The following is a 20,306-nucleotide window of genomic DNA, read 5'->3' as shown; positions in this document are numbered from 1 at the left end:
CAAGTTTCTGAGAACCCAACTGGTTTCAAGATGAGTTAGGCCGTTTATAAAGGATTTTTTGGTAAATGGTTGTCATAATGGGTGATACAGGATCAGTTCTGTTCATTTCAGTATCTAATTTCTCCTTCAGGCATTGACAGAATTATCTTCACAACAATAGAAAGACCTATAATTTTGATAAAGGGAATAGTGAACACTACTAAAAACTCCTATATAGGAAATAGAAAGCCCTGAGCGATACAGGTTAAAGCCTGAAGACTCTCACACTTAATGTTTAAAACCTCCTGAGGGACCCCAGATGCACTTCTGTAATACATACAAGATGCAATGATACTGCACAGAGATTTTGTTCTTGCTTTGTATATGGATTTGGGGTAATTCATCAAGTCAATGGAGATCCAAAACTCTCAGTTATCCAAAAGGCAAAGGACCATATATAAGCCCCTGCAGTTTTGTGTCTCCATATTTAGATAAATAAGTTGCTCTTTTCTTTTCATTGAAAGGAAGTAATATGCAATTACACACCTTTGAATACAGCCTCAATGTCTTTAATTAAAATCTTAAATTCTTTAAATCCTGTGATTAATTTCATAGCTAAAGTTGAGCTGCTTGGGGTTTAGGTGAACCTGAAAACTAATTGGCAGATTAGCTGTAAACTACAGAGGGTTTTTACCTGATTCTGCCAGAGAATCTGTCTGCAGAGATCATGTGAAAGCTCAGCTAGAGCTGTCTCCAATGACTTTTGAAGGAATGAAAACACAGCCCTGCCATGCAGGAGTTCATTATCACTCTGATCAATGGCACTAGCCCCCTGGGAAGCAGATGTGCAATAAATATAATGGGCACGTCCCCCCCTCACATCCTGAGGGTAACTCTTTTTGCCATGTCACTTTATGGAAACAAACCATTTGGCAGATGGCAACACTCCTCTGGTAAATTCTTTGTGGAATAAGGCAGCTCCTTATTCCCAGGTGACATTCTGCTGTGTAATAAATCTGGGTTATTCCACATGGAATGGAGAGTCACAGCAGGATGTACACTGTGAGAAAGTGTGCAGGAGAAGGCTTCAGAAGTTCTACCCAACAAGAAAGAGTATTTCAGCACAAAATCAAAAATATTCAGGGCAGAGATCTTCACTTGTAGTTCATTCCAATATTCTTCTAATTTTTCCTCTGTTTCGTCTTCTGCAAAGACGCTGGTCAGAGAGAAGGTGAAAATGGAAAGGACTTGTGGAAAAGTGATAATTCCAAAGGTCTGTCCTGGAAACAGTAATCTTGTTTCTGCTATTGAGGAAATTGGATATTTTTCCCCTTTTAAGCACAAGATTCTGGAGAAAGTTCTATATCTTGCAGACAGACATTTCACTGCAGATCTGGTGGAGTCCCCCATTTCTCAGAATGGAAAAGGTTCACTAAAGGTTCTCTGATTTGCAAGATAGTCTTTGTGGCTATTTCTAGCAAGGAAGCAGATACTAGCACTTTCTTTACTTATAGGTTGACATGAGAGGGATGACTTTTCCTGGTTTTCCTTCTGATGTATCTCTTGTGGATTTTTCCACAGAGAGGCATTATCACAGAAATAGATCCTGGCTGAAATCCCAAAATCTCAACTATGAGGAACTGCCTGCAGCCATAATGCAATTGCTCAGACTGAGGTTCTTATCTTCAAATAAGGGTTTGAATTTTGAATAAGACTACTTTGTAAAAATTCTTTTTGGAATCAAAATAAGAACTGAACAGGTATGAAGTGATTGGTTGAGTAGTCCTGGCTGAGGCTCTGCTCCACAGAAGAATGAAAACAACATAAATTTGCGTAGGCTCTTGGACTTCATGTGGAAATCCTTAAGGATGGATATTTCAGGAAAACAGATCAGCTTGCAGTCATAAACAGGTAGTACACACTAAGGGCTAGTAACTGATTCTTTTCTTTACTTCCTAGTGTCAAAATTCAGGATTCCCTCTCTGAACATTAGAAATTAAATTAGTACAAATGTATGTCCTGCCATTTCACAGCCATCCCAAAAAACCTACATATTGATCATGTTTCTTTAAAGTGTCATGCAGCACAGGGAAGACAGTGTTTCATGGATATTGCACACATCCTTATGAGAATTTGTTGTACTGCATCTTTAATTCAAAGAAGGGACTATTAAAGAAACTCTTAAAGATGGACTTTTTTCTTTTTTCAGGAAGTATGACCATAGGTAGACACCTATAGGTTTAACAGAGGTGAAGAAAATAATATGATTTATAACATCAGTGACCATAATAGAAAAAGCTAATGAACCTATCAAACTTATCATTAGTTTTAGACACAGAGAATAAAGCATGGCATTAGAGTGAACCACAGACTGTATTATATCACCAGAAATTATATGGTCCTCATCATATCTGAATCAATAAAAAATGCTATTTAGGCTCCAAAAATTTTTAGACAGTCATGCTATATCTTATTTCCAAATAGATAATTTCTGTTGTTTTGCTGAACACAATTCTCAGCGCCTAATATCAGTGAAACTGCAGTGAATTATTTCTGAATATGTGAGAAATACATTTTCTTCACATAAAAAAAATCCAAACTATTTCTGCTCCATTTGTTGAAAACAGTTTTTAAAAATATCAGAAAATATTCTATGTTTCTATTCAAGCAATGTATAAACCACTCCTCATGAATGCTGTGAAGAGAAAATGATTCCTGCATTTATAGAAAATGTAAAGTCTGCCAACCAACATTTTGTGTACATCTCAAATTATTTATACCACTGCAATCTTTTCTGACAACAAGGTAATTGCTTCAATAATACAAAAACTAGAAAATAGCTTTTGCCACACAAATCTTAGTAGTACATAAAATGGAAAGCAGGATGTAACTGTTGAACAGAAAATGATATTACGAGCAATATATTTCTTCATAGTGCAATTCTTTCAGTATTGAATTCAAAAGATCATTTCTCCTATTCCTGAACATATTTTTTTTCATTCTTTATTACCTAAAAAGTTCCAAACATATTTTACACTTATTAGTGATACTCATTGCTGGCAAACAGCAAACACCACTTCGTATCACATCAGGTTGACTTCTTTTCTTGAGACATAAATTTAAAAAGAGATCAAAAAAGTGTAACAAGCATTAAAAGTCTGACATCAAAAAGGATGAAAAATTTGTATGAGCTGTGTCAAAAATATTTGTAGGGCAGCAGTGCCAGAGCAACGGCTGCAGAGAAAGGAGAGTAGTTAATGAGTCAACATTGATATTAGATATCTTACATATTAGATGGTTTGATCACTGAGAAAAATATGTAATTTTATCTCAGGCTCTCTGCTTTTCTGCAACCCTGTTAAACAAGTCCCCAAAAGCCCATTTTTCATAAAGCTCTTTGATGTGTCTCCCTGTGACATAAAACCAAGACCTCTGCCTGCCCTTCAGGAACAGATCAACACATTAGAAATGTAATGAGGAACATTAGGCCAAGGAAGAAATCACAGGTTCTGTGACTAGAGGGGAATGTGAATTCACATTTTTACTAAGTGAACTACACCAGAAAGGTGGAGAAATGCCTTATTGTGTGCTGCACAGTATATGTAGAAGCCTTGCCTCCACAGCTTGTCTTCAAGAATGCTTTCAGTTGTATTTAGGTAATAAAGCAAACTACTCACAAGATTTCCTTGACTCATGTCCCAGTTTCATACGAGACAATTTTTGGACACTTGTCACTATTGTAACAGGTGATACAACTGAGTGGTGGCATGCTCAGTAGCCTGTAATGGCAAATATCTGGGGACATTTACTCAACTTCCCAAAAACTGAAAGAAGCTGGGCCTCTATAAAGCGTTCATTGATGTCAAAGTACAAAGGCAAACACACCTGTGACAACACTGCTGGCAAGTGTGGTGTGTAAAGCATCCCACAGCCTCCTGTGAGCATCCTGGCCATGCCCCAGCACCACCAAAGGGCACCCAGCCAGGCTGGAGGACAGGAAGGACCCTCTGTTCCAGATAATCAGGAGGTCAGGACTGCAGGGTGTTATATGGGTAGCATGGAGATAGAAGCACAGACAGAAGGCCAATGGAAACAAACGCAGGTAATCAGAGGGACGGACATTAGGTCTTGGTGTCTTCATAAAAATGTGCACACAAGGCCTAAAACAGTAAATGCTGCACAGCAGAGAGAAGGTGGCACATCCCAAACACTGGTGCCCGTGACTTCAAGGACATAATAACATAGTGTTTAAAAAAGTATCTTTCACACAGCATTTCACTACAGTGCTGGGTATCGCTTCCTCTCAGTGTTGCCCCAGGGCAGGACTGACTGAGCACCCCAGCAAGGCATTGCTCATCCTGAGCTGACAGAATGGCGCTAAAAAGGCACAAATAGCATGAATGCTCTGTTTGCTGCCGCAGTTAGGGCTATGAAAGGGGTGTGTGGAGGCAGGGGATACATTTACAAATATTAAAGCTTTTTTAAAGAATCGCAGACAAGAGATTCATTTGCGGTTTGCTGCACCCGTCATCAGTGATGAGATATTGATGTAGCATGACACAAATAAAGAAATACAACAACAATAATCTCTTCATCTTGTTCAGTTTTTCATGTTCCCCCTAAGTGTCATACCTTCTTGAGAGTATTAAGGTAGAATAAAGGAAGTAAATGACAGTTTCAGGCAGAGTGTTTTTGATAAATACAAGCTGTTACAGTGGAGGTTTATTGTTTCAATTTTTCTTAATACAGAACCCACTGCTGCTCCCATCGATGTCAAAGCTACGAGTTTGTCTGTATCAGAGATTCTTGTTGCGTGGAAACATATTAAAGAAAGTCTAGGAAGACCACAGGGATTTGAGGTATGAACACAGAATATCATAATGAGAAGTCTTGTGGCTTTTGAGAGTGTTGCATTCTGTTAACATGTGCAGTAGTGAAACTTCAATGGGAATTATTCTTGCTTTAGCATACGTACCCCTGGCTGTGGAACAACGGTCACAGATGTAGCACCGGAACATTTTTTTATTTATTTGTGCTTGAAAACTGTTCAACACCAGTTCTTATAACATCTCTTTGTCACTTCAGAAAGAGCTGAAAGAACTGCAAGTGACCCAGCATGCATCATTCACAGGCTGGGGAAAATTAGGTATTGACTGTTTCCAGCTCTGAGCGACCAGTTCAAACTCGTTATTTACTGACGGCAATCAGCACAGAGAAAGGAGAGAGCCTCTGCATCCATGTGCTCTCATCCCACAGTGGCCGAGGGACATCTGCTGGGCAGACAGTAGCAACAGGATGTCAGGAGGGAAGCAGCAGCGGCACAGTCCTTAAATAAAACACTGCTTAGAGACAGCACTTCCTGACCTGGGAGAGTGAACCAGCCCTGGCAAGGGACCTCCCTGCACCTTTGGATACAGTTTACAATCCAAACCTCCAGGAACAGACCAGATCTAGCAGTACACCTGTCTATTCTTTTGGGCCACCACCACAACCCACCCTGACCTAGTGCATCAGGCTGTGCTGGTCCTCATTAAATAGTCTAGCTAAACCAAATTAACTGATTTTGGGATGCAGGCTATTTGTCCTGCTTTAGACTTTAGACAGTGCTGACTCATTCCTGATTTTCTCCAGTAACATGGAAAAGAGAGTAAACATGTAGGTCTGAGGTAGACACCAATCATGTGGGTGTCAAAGAATAATCTCCTAGCACAAGGGTGTCTCCCTGGTAGCACGTCTGGGCAACAACAGGGGCTGGTGACAGTCACCAAGAGCCTTAGGAAAGAAATGGAGGTGTCCGGGCAGCCCCAGAGCCAGCACCTTCTCCAGCTCAGCCTCTGGCTGGCCAGCCACAACCAGAGCAGCACATTTACCTCATAGCTCAGATGCAGGCAGTTAATATTTTTTTTTTATATCTGTTTCTGTAGCCTATCCTGATGTACTGGATTGCAATATCTCTATTAATATCTAGCACTGTGCAAATGGGCTGTGACTTTGGTGTGTCTCCTCAGGTCTAGCATTTGTTCAGGTCTTTTTCTCTCCTACATCTGCATGCTGAACTCTGCTAACCCTCTGTCAGTTTTCTTTCATTGTTCTTTTCTCCTGTTTCTGCCTTACATTAAATATGTTTCTGTTCCTTTGCACATAGCTTGCTTCATGCAGAAAAAGTTATATTTGACCATTTTACCTTTAAACATACCCTTTATAAAGAGAACAAAACAGTATCTGATAGAGATGATATTCATCTTGCAAATACTGTTCCTCTCCATGTTGAAGTGTTCCACTTGTTACTAAGCTGACTTCAATCTTGAGACCAGTCTTTTATCATTTGTAATAACTTAATTGCTGCACCCTGTCTTTTTTCTTTTCAGAAAGGTGTCTGGTTTGTTTTTTTTCCTCAGCTATCTTAATATCTTTAAATTATACCTACTGTTTTCACTCTTATCCTCATTCCATCGAACAAAATGATTCTCAAAATGTTCTATTAACTTTGCATTACATATTTTAAAACAAAAAATAGATTTTCTCTCTGAAATTGAAATTTATTTCCCTAGAAGCTTATCCTTTCATAATGTGAATGGATTTTGCATTTACTTGCTTGTGACATAACACTTCCCTTAGCTCTACAGAGGTGTCCAGCAATAGATGGCTCTTACAGGTAGGGCAGTGGGCTTGCTTTGTGTCAGAGGGGGTCCTCTGCACTTGGAAAGTGCAAAACCTTTGGAGTTTGGCATACTCTGACCCAAACAGCAATACTGTTTGGTACAATGTCTCTATGTCTCTACAATCTCTATGTCTCTCACAGATTTCTCAGGTACAATTCTGAAAATGCCGATTAATGCAGGAGAAGTTACTAACAGTGAACCTTACTAATAATTTGGCTCCTCACCCTGCTGTATACCGATTTTAGGATTATAGCATGAAGATTACAGAGTAAATATTTCAAGCCAATTGGCCTAACAAAAAAAATGAAGTATAAAAAAAAAATTCACTGCTCCCTTTTACCTCCTCCCATGAAGGAATTAGAGGAGCCTCCTAAGTAGCAATACCTTTTAAGGTACTACTTTTATCTGGGGAGATGAGGGTATTTTTTTCCTCCCCATCCTACCCAAACCCATCCTGCTCTTTCCATCTTTGTTCATTTAGCCAGAATTCCTCTGCCCACTTTCTGGCAGACAAATCTTCCATGGAATAATTTACTCTCCTCCATCCTCACTGGAATGATTACAATCAGCACAGCACTTACTCAGTAAACATAAAAGTAAATGCACAATCCAGCAGGAGAGAATAACTTCTAAGGATGGTATTGCTAGATCTTTTCAATTCCATTTTTGGGAAGGATTTCATCAAAAAGGAGGTAATGAGTTATAGGATCAGTACAGTAAGCCAGTGCATTATAATATTCATTTTAGTACACTAGGTCCACACTATCAGCCCAATTTTCCTAACATACTGACAGTCTGTCTTCAAAGTACCCCACAGTGCACAATGCAAAGGAGTCCATGTAGGGCTAAAATCCACCCCCAAAAAACCACACAGAAGTACAGAATAGTTTTATGTTCTCCATATTATTTTTTCTTAAGAATTTCTTTCACTTTTGGGAAAACTCTTAATTTCAAAACCAATTCTTAAAGTTCATCATTTGTTCACTGCAGTGGGAAAAAAAGCCTGTAGCACTCCTTTAATCCACAAACAACAAAGAGATATTGCACAGAAATACAGTAATTTTGATAAAAGGATGAATTATCTTTTTTTTCAGTTTTTTATTTGTTTCCTAATGTAGAATTATTGTGGGACACAAGTAAAGGGTTGCCTTTGGTTCAATCTGTATGCAGAGCAATCTGACTAGCCACTTTGCTTTCATGTCTCAATTCGTATTCTGGCTGTGGTCATCATAGCAGTGACAACCTCCTACACAGTCTTCACATTTCTGGCCTTTTGGCAACAGCATTATAAAAGGGGCAGCTATTTTCTTAACACTTGAATGTTTGGGCTTTAATCAGCCAAAGTGACAGAATATTTACTAAGCGTGGATGAGTTCACAGTGACCCACTTTCACCGTGGCCCTGCTTGCACTTTGTAGTAAGGAGTAATGAAAGGCAAAGGAACCTGTCCAATTTCACATTGTCATCCTTGAAAGGCAGTGTTAACTGTTATGTCACATGAGTTTTATGCAAGGTTTGCTGCCCTCATTTGCATCTTCCAAAGCACATATTATTCCTGCCTTCAGTACAGGTTTGTCAGCTGTCCACCCGACCTTACTAAATATATGCCAGCTACACTCTGATAAAGTAGAAGCAGCTCAAAAACTTTGTCAGAATTGTGGAAAAATATAGTGTGTTGTTCATACTTATTGTTTGGAATCTATAAGCTGAAGGTTATAAAATCTATTTGAGCCCAGGGCAATATTTTCTTTTTTGTTCACTACTGGTAAGAAACGAAAACAAAAAGAATTACTGACTGGAAGAGATATTTTGGGTTTCTTTTTTATTTTCCAGAAAGACAAGGCTAATACTTAAGTATAAATGAAAAATCTCATGTCTTTTTTGCTGGAGTTCCTCTAAGGGATAGGAGTTTGGTTAATGCAATCAAAAGATTAACTTGAAGAAAACAAATAAACAAAATCCAAAAATAACAAAAACATAAAAGATGAAAAAAAAAATATTGAGTGCCATTTTCAGAGAGGATTACTTGACATAATAACTTGGTTTATTATATTATTTATTTAATAAAACCATATTATGGCATTTCAAGGAGAAATATTCAATATTTTGCTGCTTCTTAGTTGCACTTTGTCTGTTTTTATAATGGAACAGATAATTTTATCTGCATGGTTCTTGATTTTTTTTGTTTGTTTATTTTATTTAGTGAAGTCCACCTTGAGGTAATTTAAAAAGAGCATATGGATATTTTAACCGTAGCCTGGAAAAGCAAGACAGAAATTCTACTTAATTTAGACTCTTTATATGCGTAATTTGTAGCTTTAATTTTCTGTGGTCAGCAGAAAGAATAGCCAGCCAGTAACACTGGTTTTACTGCTTTTAGTGAAGATGACCTGTACTTAGATCCAATTAAGTTATGACAAAGACTTATAACGTAGAAACCAACTGAGGGATAAGAGTGGTATCATTTAAGATGCTTTTTAACTTAAAACTTCAAGGAAATGGTCTGCAAATATCAGAGACAGAAGAATTTTAGACAGATTTTTTTTTTTTTTACCAAGATTTGCTTTTAATTATTGATCAACCCATGATAAGAGCAAAGCAGGTTTCTCCTCTCCAGCTCAAAGGGATGGGTCTCTGGAAATCAGGTATCAAAGTTTACTTTCTTTGGCAAAAAACAGAAAGTCCAGAAAAAATGTAAAACCTTGCAAACCAGAATGTATTAAACAGACTAAAAATGCTTTCTTCTCCCCTTTTTCTTTCAGTTTTCAAATATGGGCTACTTTTTATGATTTATGCTTCATACGATTATCAATATTCACTGTTATCATTATTGAAAACCTGTTCAGTGTTACAGATCCCTTCTAAGAAGTTTAAACTAAGGTCACAGAAAAGAAGATTTTAAAAAGAATCAGCAAATGCAGAGAAGTGTAAATAAGCAAACCCTCTATTTTAAACATCAGAATTATCTTCATTTCAGTCCAAATCAATGTAAATCCCCACACTGTCTACCTCAGTCAACAATCATTGGAAAGTTTTTGTTTTATAACTACTTCTTCTTTTATTTCCTTTGGTCATCAACAAATAGATGTATATGTTACTCCCCCCCCCCAAAAAAAAAGAGATCAAACTTACTTAATGAACAACTCATTGGAGACATGAGACATGATGTGTCCTGTGAATAAACACAGCTACTTGTAATTTTGCTCCCGGCCTTCTAGAAAAAGGAGAAAAGCTTCAGTTGCATTTCCACCCCTGCTACTGTTCACCTGTGCAAGCTTAATCATCTCTCTTTTCCTTTCTGACCCTTTTCTTGTGGGATCCTCAGCAGACTGCAGTGTCTGGATGATAGGGTCTCCAGGACACATGTTCCCCTCACTGCCTGTTCATACAGTGCTCAATATTGTGCAGTTCTCACCATCGTGACACCAAATTTGTAAAGATTCATCACAAGTAAAGTGAAAGGAATCTGATTGCCCAAGAGATAATAACATTGGAGATTCCATAATAGGATGTGAATAAATGGTTATTGATTCCATTTTCTTTTGAAGAAAAGAAAACTGACTCTGAATAGGTGTTATTTCAGATATCAGTAGCTTTGGCCAAGTATTCATCCAGCAAAATACCTCAGTGAATCACACTTATTTCAGACCAAGTGGTGACTGCAGCTGTGAACTGAGCTGTAGCTGATCTAAGAATTAAAGCAACAGCATTTTAACATGAGATAATGCAGGCATACACACAAAATACAAATACTTGAATTTTACAGTTGAAAGAGCGGACTGTGAGCTGACACAAATTAATATAGCCTCAATCAAAGTTAACAGACACACTTTTGTCAAGTGAAGGTAGGACCTCAAATGTATATTTTTGCAACCAGACCTTTTTTTTATGGAAGTCCTAATGCAATTATAAAAGGTCAGCATTGTGCTCATTGGTCTTGTTTTCCTGTGAACCCCTTGGGGTTTTTTGGGTTCACCATTTCCTGGGCAACATTATCAAGAGTTCTCTCTTGTCTCTGACCTTTTTTTTCCTCAGAGCAAATGTTATTCCCAATACAATGTAAATAACTTATTAAGGAATAACCAGCTTCACACAAAAGGTCAAAATGTAGAAGAAAAGCAAGGTCTCAGCATGAATAACAGTAAACTGAGTATAGTTCTTTGAATGGCATTTAAGTGACATCTCCTGTTAGGCAAAATAGGGCCCCATGAGAATTGCCTTACTTTTGTATCTCACCTACATACATTTTCTTCAGTTACAGCCTGGAAGTGCTTGGTCCCTTAGGAAAAGGAATAGCCAAATTCTCAGCTCAGCTTTATAACCTCTTTGAGATAATGATAAATTTAGAGATACTAGAGAATAACCACCAAAGATCATTTAGAGATTCATTTTATGTCTGAAAATGAAGAGCATGAACATACTATCAAAGCTTAATTTACCAGAAACCTCTTTATATCCAAGAACTAAAACTGAATCAATTTCCTTCTATTTCTTCTGTTTGGATTTTTCAAATGATTGAAATATTTCCATCCTTGTTCTGCAATTGCCTGTTCATTGGACTGATAAGAAATCTCCTGGATCTGAGTTGCACCAGGCCAGGAAGAGAATATTGCTCACAACACTAAACTGATGCAGTCAGAGCTTTCCAGGGTGAACACAAATATTCTGGTGATCTACCAGAGGATGAGTTCTCCTTCAATGATGTCCTTCAATGATGAGTTCTCCTTGATAAAGTTGACCCTCTCCTCTTCTGTGTTATAGTAACCTGCTCTTGTGCCAGTACACAGCTATTCCATGTGCTCCAAGTCACACCACAATATTCCATGTTTTGCCATTTTGGAGAAGAGAGCACTGAATGGCTTGAGGTCAAGCTGCAAATCCCATGTGCTTGAAGGGGTCTGATGATCAGAAAAAGGCATAAATGGCAAAAATACCTTCCACAGGGTAACAAGCACAAGCATTAGGCAATATATATGAGCTTGCCACATGCATATATTAATCCTTCGTTTGGTTGCTTGTTGGCAGGTTGGTTACTGGAAGGACATGCAGCAGGAGGAAGCAGCAGAAAAGGTCAAAACAGAGGGAAATGAGTCATCCATCCTCCTGACAGGATTGGAAGGAAACACATTATACCACCTAACAGTGAGGGCATACAATGCTGCAGGGTATGGACCACCTAGCACTGCTGTGCACGCAGCAACCAAAAAATCCCGTAAGTAATCTCAGTACCTTTGCTAAAAGGAAGAAATCAGGGAGCAACCTCTGTTCCCTTAGGTTGTTATTTATTAAGAGTGTATAATGATCAGGAATCGCATAGCTTTGATTCATGGCTTTGATGTTTAGAAATTAATTCATATGACTTTGCATCCATAACAAAGGTTAATTTCCTAGAAAACAAGGCATTTTGTACAAAGGGAGAGAAAAAAAGCTCAAGTCCATAAGCTTTGTGGAATTTATGGGGTGGGTGGAATAAATACACTATAATCTACCAAATTACAGTACTGATGAAAAAAAATCTTAAATGTTCCATCTAGGGTGGGAAGCCTGATAACATTACTAATTTTAAATATGATGAAAAATTAAAATACTTTTCTTTTGTTTTTAAAGAAGAAACTAAGTATAAAAAAATATATATGTACATGTTCTTTTTTTCCTCAGCTCCCAGCCAAGCACCAGGCAATATTATGTGGATACAGGATGGCTCACATGTGTCTCTTGGGTGGGAGCCAGTCAGACCTCTAGCTAATGAATCTGATGTAATGGGATACAAGGTTAGTGTTTCCCTTTCCTGGCTCACCTTTCTCTCTTCCAAGCAATTGCTCCTCTTCTTTGTTGGCTTTTTTCCCTTTCTTGTTTCTCTGTGCAAATGAAACATTCTCTACAGACTGTCTCCAAACAGCTTTCACTGTAAGAAGCAATAAATAAAATTAAAATCAGAGAAATGTACCAACATATTTTTGTGTTGTGATTTTCAAATGCCAAACTCTATCTGACTCCCCTGTATCTCAGAGGGTCAGTCCATCCTCTCTGAGTCAGCAGTGGCTATTAATAATATCAGACTGCAATGAAATTCCAAATACCTCTTCATTTCAACTGTGTTTGCAGTAGGATTTAGAAAAATGCAGAACAATGAGATATCTTTAATTTACATTAAAATTAATTTTTTTTTAGCAGAAACACAAGTACTTCAGTTTGTTTTGTGATCATGTTAGTGATGGTCAACAGCAGTGATGGTAATACCTGGGATTTAAAGTTTTGAAGTTTTAAATAATAAAATCCAGATTAACACTTAAATAACAAGTCATAAAATCAGAATTCACTGCAATACCTTGAATAAAAGTAGAATAATTTCAGTGTTTTTAAAGAAGTGTGGATTCTGGGTTTTTTTGGAGCCCATACCAAATCATTTCTATAGACTGCATTCTCGTATCTCCTCTGATACATCAGGCAATATCACTGAGAAAGTATAAAATGGTTCAAATAAACCAGAAACTGTCGTAACCTTTATCAAAATAGTTGATATTCTGAAATAGTAGAGTTGACTTCTTTGCTTTTTCACACCTCTCTGACCTTTTCAATTTTCTCTGGGAACAGAAACTTTTATGCAGAAATACCAAAAAGACAGCTACGTGCTGACTTGCTTTCCTCCCACATGCCATAAATTTGTATTGAGTTTCAGAGGAAATGCAGGGGCAGATCTGAGCTGTTGTCAGTTGATTTAGCCAGCTAAGGTAAACACAGTAAATACATTATTCAGGCTATTTTCCTTACATTTGAAGTTGGGTTCTTGACCCAAAAATGTGAATATCAACATGAACTTTGGGCTAAGAACTTGAATCAAATGGAACTCAAAATAAAATTTTGGGGGATAAAGTTGTACAACACCTAATGCTAAAGAGGGTAAGTCCTCTGTCTTTGCTCTAGGTCATAATCTATGTCCTTTCACATTCATGAATCTCTATAATATTTTGCTATTACTGTTTTGAAGCCACTGCAGAAAGGGAAGAGTAAAAGCAAAGTCTGTTCAAATGCAATGTGAGTAAATCCCTAATGGAAGCATGAAACAGTTAATACTGCAATGACTGTGTTATCTACACAAAATGTCTGGTACAGAGTTTGAATGACCACTGTGACTACTATCTACTTTACCTACCACAGGTGTTATTTCGGCAAGAGGGCCAGAGCAATAGCCAAGTTATAGAGACACAAAAAACCTCTGCAGTTGTGCTTCTTCCTGATGTTGGAGTCTACATCATTGAGGTCTGTGCAGTCAGTGAAGGAGGGGATGGGACTGCAAGTCCCCAGATCAGAGTTCCATCTTTTTCAGGTAAGGTTACACTTTTATTTGAAATTGTGATGATGAAAGCAATGCTCTTTAACTCTGCTATTCGCTACCAGAAAAACAATGTTCTCGCAATTCTTTACCTATAAAATAAAATCATTGATCTGAGTCTTTAGTTTTTTAGAAACAAAGGTATCTAGTGACACATGGGATGTTTAAGATCATCTGAGGCAACCATGCGAGGCTGATGAACAAAGATGATTTATAGGAAATCTCTCCCATTTGAGGATAACACCTAAAAACCTACCTGAGCTGTAGATGTTTATATGTGCACTAGTGTCTCAAACAGCAATGAAGTCAGCTGGGATGCATTCCACAGAGAGCAGCAGTGGAGCCTTGACAGCAATTCAGCTAATCTTCTGAATTTTATTGTTAAGACATGAGCACCTAAGGACATCTGCAATGTCCTAAGGCATGCCAAACAGAGCTGGCAGATATGTTGTGGGTCTTAGGGGATACACACACCATTCTGTAGGTCTTAGGGGATACACACACCATTCTGTACCATTCTGTACCACCAGAGGTGGAACACAGCTAAAGTGGCATAGATTTAGGTACCTGACACCTGTGTATGTACCTCCTTGAGAATAAGCTGAATTTCTCCGTAAATTCCAGTCACTCCCTTGCATAATTATTACTATTTAGTTATTAACTTATAGCAGTATTAAAGTGTCTTCATTAGGCAAATTTTGATGTCTAGCTTCTCTCTCCTCAGTTACTGTGATGTGTTGAAAGAATGTAAAGTATCAATATTACAAAGGTAGGTAAAGGATGGGAGGATTAGCGACTAGAGCAAAGAAATAACATAATCTTTGCCTAAACACAACAAGACATTTTAATTATAACCTTCTGATAACACTTTAAAATTTTATTAAATATTGCTCTTTGGTCCTTAAGGAACACTAACAAAAAGGCGTGACCCTGAAACTTCAGTCTAGAACTACAGTTCAGCTCCAGTCTGGTCACAAATTGCAGTGCTACATCAGAATGCAGAAGACATTAATCCCTACCACATGGAATATTTCTTTCATATATCAAAATTCTAGGCCACAGAGTCCTCCATCTAATTAGACTGTGCATATCACATTTGTTTCATTGAGGAAAATTGTTGCCCAAAGAAATCCAGTCTTGTTTCTTTCCCATCTTGTTGCCACTACTACCCCAGAGCACATTTCCCCTTAGCATGGCCACATAAGACTGTGATGTGATCAAAAATGAACCCTGCACCAATGGGCCAAAGACCACTTTTTCCTCTGGACAAGGCTAGGGATGAAGGACTAGCTTTCATTCCTTGTTCTGGGACAAAAATTTGTGACTCCGGGCAGCTTCTGCAGCCTAATGCTTTTTTGAAGATTAAGACAAAAAAACATATATCCTTTTAGAACTTCCTATTAATTTGCAGACTGAATATGAGGATTCAGAATGCGAGTTGCTGTAGGTATCATCACAAAATCCCATCTGTGTATGGAGCCCATTTTGCATCTACAGTTCTCACACAGTAATCCATTGCCTTAAAATTAGTCTTTTCCTGAGGGTAAGAGGATATAAATTTGGGTAAAAACTAATATCTAAATCTACTGAGAACCATTTGCATCATTTGTTTGTTAATTATTTTGCTTTTCATTTCAGGAGGGAAAGTAACAAGTGCTCAGTCCACCCTACATGTGTTGTCTACTTCCTCATCCTCTATAACGCTGCTTTTGGCACTGATGGTACCTTCAACCTCATGGTGAAGGGTGCAGACTTTGTTGTAGTTGTTATTTGTTTGCTTTAACTTGATGACACCAAGGGGTGGAGTTTTATGTCCGTGGAGAAACTGAAAACCCAAACTAATGCTCAAAGACTCATCAAAATGCCTGTGGTGCAATTAGAGAAGTATTGGAGACACGGTCAATAATTCATCAGGTTTTTATCTCTTTTTATTTGTAAAAGTCCTCTGGGGAGGAGACCCTTCTTGGCCCAAAAGTATGCAGATTGTATGTAATAAACTTTTGTAAGCAAAGGTAATTTCTGTCAAATGTATTTTCCTTTTTTAATATGTTCAAATTTGGTGAACCCATTCATGTATCATTACAGGGTGGTGTCTAGTACAGTACACCTGTATGGTTTGGAGAAAATAAATCCTTTTTTAAATATAGAAAAAAAGTTTGATACAGCTGGTTGCTCCTACTGACAAGGAAGAAAAACAGAGTTTATATACAAAGATCTCTGCAAAGGTAAAGAAGAACTTGTTCTGAAAGAATATATACTATGTATTCATTTAGCAAAAAGAATTGTCAATGAAGTACTAGACAGTTTGCCCCAGAACTCAGCAAAATGGAGCAGAAAATCTGTTTATTTTATTACCAGGTAAATGGAAAATAATTAAACACAAGCTTAGGAGGAAACCAGTTGGTTTTTGTCAACTACCAAAAGCTTTTATGTCCAATGGAATTTTCAGTAGAAAATAAGAAATTGATTCCTACTGTATATGACAATGAAAATTCCACTGGGCATTTAAACATTATATACATTAGCTACTAAGAGGACAAATAAAGCAATGCAAGGAGATAAACCAACTTTTCTCAATAGTTCTCAGTTGTAACTTTCTTTTTCCTCTGAGTCCAATTTTTGGTAGCATTCTATGCTTTTCAGAATGGATTACCCAAGTATCTACAGACTGCAGTAGGATATATTTGGGAGAATTTTGTTTCTGAGAAAAAAATACTTGGAAAAGTGCTACAGAGCATCATTCCAATTATTTATCTAATTGGCCCTATTTCTATAGCTCACTGGAGATCATTCTTGTAAGTACTGTGTGATATCAGTTCTAATCCCCATTTTTTGCTGTACCTGAAAATTTTTTACTCAATAGACAATTTGGACAATTTTTCTACATTGGAAGGCTTTCCCACCTACTGGAACCTGAGGAAAAATGACTCCCAGGGGAGATGATGTGCATGTTTGTACAATCATGGTGGGCACAGTGTTATGAAGGGCAGCATCTTGCTAACACATCTGGGGACCGTGCCTTGGGAAGAATCATTGCACTGCCTGGAAGAATCAAGTCAAAAATGGTTAACATGAAAGTCCTAACAGCATGTTCTTCTAGTTGTCTATCCCTCTAAGAGTTTTGATGAAAACCTATTTTAGCTGAATTGGGTTCCCAATTCAAAGTGCTATTATTTTGCCAGCACTAGCAAAATAATTTTTGGCATTTAGATAATACACTGCAGCTGTGTTCTTTCTCAGCTGCTTCAAAACAGTAACCAAGAAAGCACAACAGAGATAAGAAGGTAAAAACTGATAATGACTAAATATTTTTGCTTTTGAGTATTTTATCAGTAAAATTTTTCAGACGAGGTTCAACTTAAATCTTTGCTACCCACTAATATTTTAAATAATTTTCTAAAAAATTGGTTTTCAAAATCATTTAAGTCACCATGTTGCTCAGAAAACAAAGGCAGGATAGCTAGCTAAGAATTGACTGCAGCTATATAGAAAGAGGCCTTCTATATCTCTGCTTCTGAAAAGCCTTTGAGATCAAAGACAGGAAGGTGCAAAGTACATTGCTGATGGAGCAAACTCATAGAGAATAACTACCTGCTGTCCCTTGTAAAACAGCAGCACTGCTACTGTGCAGAGAGCCTACATCAGCAATCCATTATCTGCCAAAATGTTAAAATAAATAAGAATAAAGTGGTGAACCAAAAAGTCAAATGGCTATTTTATAAATTAGTTATGCATAATTTCCTCTATTTTTTTATACAGTTGCTTGCCAATGCAGTTCATTTCAGAGTATTCAAAAAGGCTACATTCACTGCTGGTGGCATTTCGTTAAACTTTCTGATAACAAAAAAATGGATATGCTTTATAGGAAGAAAAAAAGTCTGATAAGGAGACAGAGCTCCATCTAGACACATCTCCCTCTCTAGTATGAAGATACAAATAGAAATATTGAACATACCATCAGGTAATGTAGTTGTATTGCAGGGACAAAAGGAGGTATGTTTTATATTCAACATGAACAGAATATGTATTTTGCATCTTAAATATATTAATAAACATGTTTTAAATGTTTAAGTACCTATGTATTACCTATTTGTTACTTTGTAGAAGATGTTTCCTTATCATGACATCTTTAGTTGCGAGGGAAAGCTTTTTCCTTTTTCATGTAAAAGATTGTAATAGTGCAGTCTGGCGTCACTGAGGAGACTGTATTTTTGTATAATGTCACAGGATCTGTTCAGAAAAATTAATTATTAGAAAAAAACCTTGTTACACAGACCAAAAGAAAGTTGCTGTCATGGCCCATAACAAAATGTTAGATATATTGTATACAATCTGTATATATGCTATATATAATGGTATATACAATGTGGAAGACACAGTAATATAATAGTTTCTGTGTACTGTTCTTGTAACATTAGATCTTTTTAATAAATTATTCTCTTTTTATTGACTTTTATCTTATGTCCTGTCATCTCCTCAGTTATATTTGTATAGTTCAAGGTGACAAAATGATTTGGTTTGCAGCTGCAAGAGCCTTTAAATTACATTATTTTCAAGAAAAAGTGATGAATCTGAAATGGTGAATATGGAAAAGGTGGCCATTATAATCAAATAATTTTGACATCATTTTCATTTCATCTAAATTTTGGATTTCCTAAGAAAATATTATTTTAAAGCTAAATATCTGAAAGGTAAAAGAAGGCCTGAATTCTCAAAATGAAACTACGCCTAATGAAAACTGCAATTTAAATCTGAAATTTAGCATCAGAGATAAAGATTCTCTGCCTTAAAAAATCATGAACAGAACAGAATTAGGTTTTATATTAGGTATATTAGGTTTTAGGGGAATCTAATCTTTCCTGGGAAGGTGGTGAGACTCTGGCACAGGTTTCCCAAGAAGCTGTGGATAACCCACCCCTGAAAGTGCTCAAGGCCAGGTTGGATGAGGCTTTGAGCAAGCTGGGATAGTGGAAGGTGTCCCTGCCATGGCTGGGGTTTGGAACTGGATGATCTCTAAGGTCTCTTCCAACTTAAACCTTTTCTAGGATTTCCATGAAAAGAAAAGCTTTATAAGGAGTTCACCAAGGTCAATCCTCAATGTGCTGAATAATTACACAGTTTCTAGGACCTCTCTGTAAGGTTCTGTCAAGTATCACTTGTACCCCATGTCTGTGGAGGCACAAAAGCACAGTGTGGTCATGTCATGTTCAATTGAAAAGTTTAGTTGCTTTGTCTTATCCTTGAAATATTCTTTGTGTGGCTAACCACAATAGGACATCTTTCAAAAATACATATAGCCTTTTGAGAAAAAAATGGAACAATGGGTAACTCAATTATAGCAAATATTTTTTGTTAGTTTGATTTGAGTTCTTAATAATCCCCAATCAGTCCTTTATGAAATGCATATTTATGGTAAATGACTTTGTAACACAGTATGAAGTCAAAAAGCCCATACTGAAAATAAAAATACATTGTCACAGTCATTTGAACTGAGACTTCAATTAAAAAATAGTTATGGCCTAAAAGGCATATTATTTCAGGACTTCCATTAAATTAGTTATGAATGTCACAGAAAACTGTAATGATCTGATTTTCCTGAACAGGAGAACTGTGCATATTGAAAATCCATATCCTATCAGAACTACTACCAAACTGCAACCCACCCTTGCCCTGTTATGGCCATCATCCCAGTTCCTCTGAAGATGAAAGACATTTTACTTCTTAATTACTTTTTGTACTTTTGAGCAAAACAATGTCAAGGTTAAGAGAAAATGAACAGCATCTTCTTACACCAGGTTAGTTGGCTTTAGGCTGTTATAAACAGCCTTATTACACATGCTGGCAGACAGGCTGCTTCCAAAAATACAGGTCCGGAGTTTTCTCTAAGACTTTTCTCTCAGCTCCAGTAAAGAGAGACCTGCCTTTGTCTTTACTGTGGTTCATATTCTTAGTACTTTAAACAAGATAATTTTATTTTATGTAAATTAAAGCCTCACAAGCCTGAAAGAGAAATTTATGGATAATTGTACAATTTCAATATTCACATCACTTCTTACAGCTCTCAAGTCAATTGTAAGGTTCTTACAGGTCAGCTGTTTGTGCAAACTGGCAAAAATATTTATATATGCAGCTATTAATGCTTCCTGTGCTACTTTTCTGCTGTCAGATTATTAGCTAAGCACTTCAGCATGTATAAGAAACCTCTGTCATCAGAAGAAACTGATAAAGAAGTGTGGGATGCTTTGGTTCATTTTTTATTTTGATGAAATAAATATTTCAGGCTAGAGGAAAATACCCTCCCTTTTGTTATGGTTTGATATTGGGAGTTTTTT

The 20,306-nt window shown here is 37.1% G+C and overlaps 1 protein-coding gene across 6 annotated transcripts in view; it reads left to right on the top strand.

The window, feature by feature from the left end:
* Window positions 1-18,430, top strand: part of CNTN5 (contactin 5) — a 610,938-nt gene extending 592,508 nt beyond the window's left edge. For all 6 annotated transcript variants that reach the window (XM_058044080.1, XM_058044103.1, XM_058044112.1 and 3 more), the window contains 5 exons: window positions 4,729-4,838; window positions 11,667-11,853; window positions 12,300-12,412; window positions 13,800-13,968; window positions 15,613-18,430. In XM_058044080.1, the coding sequence (XP_057900063.1) occupies window positions 4,729-4,838; window positions 11,667-11,853; window positions 12,300-12,412; window positions 13,800-13,968; window positions 15,613-15,716 (683 nt within the window). In that variant the 3' untranslated portion in view covers window positions 15,717-18,430. The remainder of the gene's footprint in view (window positions 1-4,728; window positions 4,839-11,666; window positions 11,854-12,299; window positions 12,413-13,799; window positions 13,969-15,612) is intronic.
* The last annotated feature ends 1,876 nt before the right edge of the window (window positions 18,431-20,306 follow it).

The sequence above is a fragment of the Melospiza georgiana genome, chromosome 2, assembly GCF_028018845.1.
Source record: "Melospiza georgiana isolate bMelGeo1 chromosome 2, bMelGeo1.pri, whole genome shotgun sequence".
NCBI classification, from domain to species: Eukaryota; Metazoa; Chordata; class Aves; order Passeriformes; family Passerellidae; genus Melospiza; species Melospiza georgiana.
Note: the sequence above shows the minus strand (reverse complement) of the source record. Positions and strands in the feature narration are given on the sequence as shown.